The sequence below is a fragment of the Cupressus sempervirens genome, chromosome 7 (genome assembly GCF_028749045.1).
Source record: "Cupressus sempervirens isolate cs-2001-9-10 chromosome 7, ASM2874904v1, whole genome shotgun sequence".
NCBI lineage: Eukaryota > Viridiplantae > Streptophyta > Pinopsida > Cupressales > Cupressaceae > Cupressus > Cupressus sempervirens.
The window spans coordinates 307,443,606-307,451,408 of NC_143124.1; the positions used below are offsets into that span (position 1 = coordinate 307,443,606).

At 28.7% G+C, this 7,803-nt stretch overlaps 1 protein-coding gene across 1 annotated transcript; it reads right to left on the minus strand.

Annotated features, from left to right (window-relative positions):
- Positions 1-1,061: 1,061 nt before the first annotated feature.
- On the minus strand, positions 1,062-2,894 carry LOC149546634 (coniferyl alcohol acyltransferase-like). The gene is made up of 2 exons (XM_089791310.1): positions 2,296-2,894; positions 1,062-2,208 (listed from the first exon to the last, which is right to left on the minus strand). Exons 1-2 carry the CDS (start codon positions 2,740-2,742, stop codon positions 1,264-1,266), a joined length of 1,392 nt encoding a protein of 463 aa, XP_089647436.1. The 5' UTR covers positions 2,743-2,894; the 3' UTR covers positions 1,062-1,263.
- Between the last annotated feature and the right edge of the window lie 4,909 nt (positions 2,895-7,803).

Sequence of the window (7,803 nt, forward strand, 5' to 3'; positions counted from 1 at the left end):
TCATTCAGACTATCATATCAACAAAAGGATGATAAACAAACTTTATTGTGTTTGGTTTCGCTCACTAAACTTTGGTTTACTCTAAATTAGGAGTGGATTTATTTATTTTCCTAACACCTAACTCTCGTTGGTGGTTAGTTTGTGTTGCCTCCATATTTTTCAGCTTTTCTCCTACTTCCTGTAGGAAATGCACTTTGAGCTCTTTTGATCCCCTCCTTTATTTAAGATGTATAGCTATGTAATGATTTGTTAAAAATTCTTTTAACATTTATCTCACTGGGGTATGCCCCTTTCACTTATGTATCATAAAAGATACTTGTCCTAGGCTAGACTAGAGGTTTTCTTTCTCCGTTCATTCCTACCAGTGCCCATCAGAATGAAAATTCTTGTAAATTTTCTTTTTAATCTAATATAATATATGGCTTCAACCATTTACTGATCCAAAAAAAATAAAATTAATATCATCTATGTTAAGAGTTAATAAACAAATAAAATTTCATAGTAAAAGATAAAAGTAATTAGAAGTAATCACTTCATTAGATACATAGAAATATTAAATACTGTATTTTATAAAATAAATATTTTTATTTTTTACTATGTATAATTTATATACTACGATTAATGAAAAAAGTTCATTATAATTGGTCAATAGTTTACAAATTAATTTATTGTTTGTTAAAAGTAAATGCGATATAATAAGTTATTAAAGAAATTTTTATATATATTAAAAGTTGAACAAGTAGTAAAAGATTAAAATAATTATATGTAAATTTATAAATAAATTTCATTTAAAATATAGAAATATTAAAAATTAATAAAACATAAGCCAAAAATAAATGAATATGGACAACATCAGAAAAAAGGTCCTATAAGAAAAATTCAAATGACCCAATCTTTGTTGAGAAAATTAGATTCAATGATAAATTATATTAATAAATTAATATAAGATTTTAGAAATTTTGATTAATCAAAAAATAATTCATTATGATTGGTCAATAGATTATAAATTAATTCACTAATCATTCAAACTGAATCAAGTATAATAACGACGTTTAAGGAAATTTTATAGTTAAGAAATTTAACTTAAAGTTATCATTTATTTTAAACACTTTAGTGGCTCTTCTTCCACCACTGTTAGTGAATTCAGTACAACAGAGAACGAACATTTAATTGTTGGGAACAAAGTTAACTCGAACAGTGCTATACCTTCATAGCTACAATGTTACAAACACATACAAGGTTAACTAGGCTTGCAAGATATTTCTAAGCCAAATGTAAGATTTCTTGTGAGATTGGAAGCAGAATGCGATTAGGATCAGATTCGATGCCATATAATTGCTCCAAAGGAAGGTGCATATAGACCATCCAACTACCGTCTCCTGCAGGGCTTTGAGTTGGCATTACATATCCTGCTTCACCGTCCAGAGGGAAATGGTAGCTTGCAAACTTAGGCCTTCCCCATCCAAAATCAACCTCATACAAAGGAAACCGCAGTCCGGAAGACACCAAAACTGCAGGTCCAGATGACTCCACGTTTTCTTCTCTGCAGTAAAGCTTAGATGTGACAGGAGTTGGCTTTATGGTCTCCACGAAATCAATTAAGCTTTGAAAGTGCTCCCCATTCGCGGTACTTTGTATAGCTCCATGAATTAAATCTGCACTGCAACAAAGTGGTTCGTTTTCTACATAACGACAATTGGATTGAGCAAATGGCAAGATTATGACATTCCCAAAGTAATTAGCAGGAACCCCAATCTCCCTTAAGCGTGGGCGGCCATCTACAACTATTCCTATTTTACTGCAACTGAAAGTGTCCTTTACCTTCTGGTTGCATATCAGTAGCTTCCACAAGTAGGCACTGAAAGCCTCTAATTTGGTGTATTTGTTACCGTGTTTATTTGCATTAAATTGGAGATCCATGACGTTCTTTGCATCTAGGTGGTATATTCTACTTGATACAGGTGGTGGGTGAGGATAATTCTCTTGAGGAGTAAGCTTCACATACATTTTTTTAATTTCAGCAGAGTAAGTTGGGTACTCTCTAGGGCACAAAGCAGAGCGTGTAAAGCATGGATTGGGAGATACAGATGAATCGTTTCTAGAAAGATTTGCCCAACTTGTGAAAAACATATTTGCTGAGTATGCATCTGCAACTCTGTGGTCGAACGTGCAGCCAACAACAATACCTCCACAGCTGAACTCTGTAACCTGCAAATACCAAATATAGTTAGGATTGTAATGCATAGAACCATACAACTGGAAAAAGTTGCGTACGTGCTGTTTGGGATCATTTACCTGCACAGCAAAAACAGGACGACCGTCTTCTTGAAATGGATTTGGAAGTTGAGGAACAAGCCTTCCCTGCACAGATTCATCGGGCTTGTATAGATTGAGATGAGAAAGAGGAGCTGCAGCATAAGCTTGGGTCAAGTGAACTCCTTTGTTATTGCAATTAATATTTGGTAGGCCAATGCCATCTGTAACCGTTCTTCCCGCAAATACATAGTAAGAAACTAAGACCCTCGAGAGGGAAGTCTTGAGATGGGATATTGCTGATGCGAAAGTCCTAGGAGAGGGTCTTTTATAACAGAAGAAGACATGCACTGAAACTGGTGGAAGAGTGAGATCTATATTTGACAGAGGAAGATTGTGCTGCCGCACTGGAAGAGCAGGCACTATAACTTCTGTGTTAACAATCCACAACTCATGATGTTTAGAAATGGAGGGGTTAACAGAAGCCATCTCAAAACAATATTTTAGTCGGCTTTTTTCACATATGCAAGCTTCAATGATATTCCATAATTTATAGGATTATAAGGGATTGTTTTTGGCTTATCCCAGGTTAAAATCGAATGAGTTGAATCATATAGTCCTAGTTTTTAATCTAGAAAGTATTATGCTTTCTTTTCAAATATAGAAACGGAGAATAAGAATGCATATAGAAATGGAGAATAAGAATGCATATTGGAAATAGAAATGACTATTTTAATAAGAGCTAAATTTTTGAAATAAGTTCATTTTAGAGGCAAAATAGGAATGTGGATTCCTATTTCGTATTCAAATAGAAAACTTATTCCAAATTTTCTATTCATATTCCTATAACAAAACCCTTATTATATTACTTATTGTATAATTGAAAAGAGTATTGTTCAAAGTCATTTAAACCAATTAGAAAAATAATGTGAAACAGATCAGTATCTATGGTCATCCCTAATTTTTAGGAACATTTTTGCCTCCATTCAAACACCATCTAATTCAATTGTCTGACAAGTAATAGAAATAATATGAAATGATACGTTGAATAATATGCAGAAATGTATTCCCATGGTTTATTTCAGCGACTAATGTCAGAAAAGTATTTCCAAACTAGTCGTCGATTTCAAATAGAAAACTTATTCCAAATTTTCTATTCATATTCCTATAACAAAATCCTTATTATATTACTTATTGTATAATTGAAAAGAGTATTGTTCAAAGTCATTTAAACCAATTAGAAAAAGAATGTGAAACAGATCAGTATCTATGGTCATCCCTAATTTTTAGGGACATTTTTGCCTCCATTCAAACACCATCTAATTAAATTGTCTGACAAGTAATAGAAATAATATTTAATGAATATGCAGAAATGTATTCCCATGGTATACTTCGGCGGCTAATTCAAATATTACGGTGAAGAATGTGCAGAAATGTATTCCCATGGTTTATTTCGGCGACTAATATCAGAAAAGTATTTCCAAACTAGTCGTCGATTTTTGCATTTGCTAAAATCTCGCAAGCGAGAGTTTTAACTATTTGTATTTTATTCAACATTTCAGCCAAAAATTGCTTCCAAATCAAACGTGCACGTATTTGTCTTGTTTGTATTCAATTCGAACACTTACCGTGTCTAACTTCGCACTCCACTTTTAAATTAAAGCGCACAAGCCTGTTTAAACTTTTCCTTTTCCGTCAACGCGCGTGCGCTCTAATTTGAATTTTATTATATAATTTTGACTTGGATTATTATATGCAAAAGTAATTTTGCCATGTTTATTTTTAATACGCTGCGGTAGACATGTATGCCCAAACTGCAAATTTTTGAACTTTTGGAATTTGATGGAATTTGATGTTCTTATTGGCCGTTTTTGCACTTTTCAACCAGCTATAAAATTGTAAGACCATATGAATTGATAAGCTACATTTTTAGAAACAAGCAACTTAGTAATTTTAGATTATTTTGTAGTTTGATGATTGCATATTTATAATAATTTATAAACTTGTTGAAATAGTAATGAATTTTAAAAACTTATTTTTTTGGTAATTTACAATATTAGATATGCTTTATAGATTACTAATTTATATAATAAATTTCTAAAATATAAAATATTTAACTTTAAAATGATCTATTAAATTATTATTATAAAACAAAAAATCGACGACTGATATGTTGTTTTACATACATTTGAACTTGTAATATTATATAATTTATTTTTTATTTTCATATAATTTATTTTTTATTTTCATGTTATTTATTTATAAGTTATCCTTTTTTCTTCTTACGTTATGATTCAAACAATTATATTTAAATATTTAATAAATAAAGTGTATTTATTAATAAATATTTATTTATTTAGATTTTAATTTTTTTTGACAATTTTAAAAAAGTTCATTGTCATATTAAATGACAATATATATATTTTTAAATACATTATATTATTATCTTAATTTTTTTAAAATGATAATATCTATATAGTATGTTATGTTTATCGTTATGTTCTTTTATATGATTTTAAATTTTTATGAAAAATATTAAATAATCTAATATAGAATCTCTCACAAATAATATATATACTGATTATATTTGAGATCCTAAATGATGAGAATGACAAGATTAGTTAGATTATTTTAAAATATGTAGCGAAATCTTATAAAGAGAAGAATAACTAAAAATTGCATATATATTGAAAACAAGGTTAAACTATTTAAAATTAGTAATTAACCATGTGTGAAATAAATTAAAGCTATGATTATAAAACTTTTAAATATTTAAACACTAATTAACTATATAATGAAAAACATAGTGATATATTGTATTTTAAATTTTTCTTTCTTTTACTTAAAATTTAATTATTAAATAATATAGTAATAAATATTCTAGTTAATATAATGAAAAACATAGTGATATATTGTATTTTAAATTTTTCTTTCTTTTACTTAAAATTTAATTATTAAATAATATAGTAATAAATATTCTAAAGTTTCTATAAAATAGAGAGAGAAAATAACAACTAAAGATATAAATAACAAATTAAAGAGTCTGATTTTGTAATAGAATTGTACCCTTAATTTTTTTTAAGAATATCATAAAAGAAAAAAAAATTCATTTAGCTAAATTAACTTGATATGAAAATTAATTTTTTAAAATTATTATTATAACTTAACTTAAAAAACTAAATCTATTTTAAAAATTACAATCAGTATTATGATATTTCTCTGAAGATTTAACTATGTATTTTTTAAAGTTAAACTCATTGACCCATGTATCATGAGTAGTGATTCACACATGAATTTGTCTCTCACCAAAATAAATGGAACACTTAGCACTCATTGGATCTAGGTGATGGTCATAGAGGTGAAGCACCAACATTTCCTAGGTGGCTACCCATCCGAGTACTACTCAAACTTGAGCTTGCTAAACTATGGAGTTTCCTTCATGGATAAACCCACTATGCTTGTAACCCCATTTGTAGAACCTTCACCAAGTGTTGTGCCTTAGGAACCACTCATTAGAAATCAAATTAAACTCATCAATTCACAAGTAGGAGATATTTTCCACAAGTGAAATTGTGATATTGCTATTAGGATTCAAGTATATAGCTTTTGAGTCAAACTCAGTGACCCATGTATCATGAGTAGTGATTCACATATGAATCTATTTCTCATGAGAGTAAATGGAACACGTAGCACTCATTGGATCTAGGTGATGCTCACATAGGTGAAGCATCAATGACTTCCGAGTAAGTCACCCATTCCAGTACTACTCTAGCTTGAGTGTGCTTATCCTCCATGGATAAATGTTGATCAATGTTATTAATTCATCATTAAACTAACTTGAAATGGAAAAATAAATTCATACAAGCAATATTTGAAACATATCTAGATTATTTATATTTATATATTCTCTTTCAACTTATATTTATCAAAATAGATAAATACCATGTTAAATAACACATAGATTAGCTTTCTCTAAATGTTCACCATTTTCTATTGTAACATGTACATAATTCTTTATTGTCATTTTCCATATTTATGGTATGAAATTTCCTTGAAAAAATCTAAATATCTTTTGACATCTTTGATTCTTTTTCATAGCGATGTCAATAATATACATACAAGTAATTTCAAACTTTTGCAAGTTCATTATTATCATATATTCTTTTAATTATTTCATTAATCTATTATTATTTTTTAGAGTTCTAATTTTAGTTATAAACCACTCTATCTTTTCACTACTCATAAATCTATTATTATATCCTTATCACAATACAAAGGTTTTATCAAGTACATATCTCTTTCATGTTCATTCTTTTGTATTAGTCATTAAATACTCTTCAAACATATTTTGATCTAACTAATAAAACCTTTAATTATCTTATTTTCAAAGTTTATTAATAATACTTAAGTGAGACACTCACAAGGATATCATGACCTTATTGAGATGTTTGTATCAAATACTAATTGTTTGCATAGGACTAACAACATGAAAATATTAACAATGAAAATCTAGATCATCAGTAAGGATGGTCCTTGCAAGAAAATTGATAAGAGGGTGGATTCCCTATCTTTCTAAGGATATTCGTAAAACTATAAATATTTTATTGGGGTATGAAATTGGATACTCTTTTCTAAGATATGAATTTCTTTTTCTTTGAAATATGGTTAAACATCTCTTAGATACGGATGCCTTTTAATCAGTGACTACTTTTTCTTTTACTAAGGAATTGATAAGAAATCTTTTTCTTGACAAGAAGTTTACATCGGTTCTATTATGATTAGTCAAAGAAAAAAAGTAAGAGACAAATAAATAATACCACTATACACATCAAAATTTACATGATTATGAAAGGATAATCTTGTTATAGGTTTTACTTGGTTTGTAGGATCTCTTGAGGTCTAGTTTGTATTGAGTAGTTCTCAACTAGGTTTTTAGCTTACCACATTTGACATAATATTAAGAAATGTTTCTATAAAATTGTTAGGAAGACAAAAAAATGAGTTGCAAATTGAATTAAGTATTTTTATCATATGTAAATGCTTATGTATTTTGTTTATGATAGCACCTATTTATGTTAAGAATTGAGTAAGTTACGTGTGATGGAATCAAACTAGGTAATTTCTAGAATAGTTAGTGGAAAGTGCTTGAATGATTTGATGGTTACATCATATATGTAATAAAATATTTGGAGTGATCATTAACTATAGTTGATGATAATGCCAAGATGGTAAGGATAAAATAGAATCATATAAGATTTATATGTAAAGGTTGTTTAGTGATCTAGAAGTGATGTTGATAGGAATAGCTAATTGTTAAATATGAAGGAACACATGAAATAGATGAATAGGTAAAGGTGAAATTGGTAATAAGAAATAGTTTGTAGATAATTTAGGAGCAATCGTAGATTTCAATTTTTATTCTGATTAATGATTAGTTTCAAAGAGTTAGAAGGTATTGTTGACAAGTTTTAGTCCTACCCTTGTAAAACCTAAAGTAATTGGTATGCAAGTAAGTGTGTGTCCAAGTGTCATTTCTAAGTATCTTTTAGG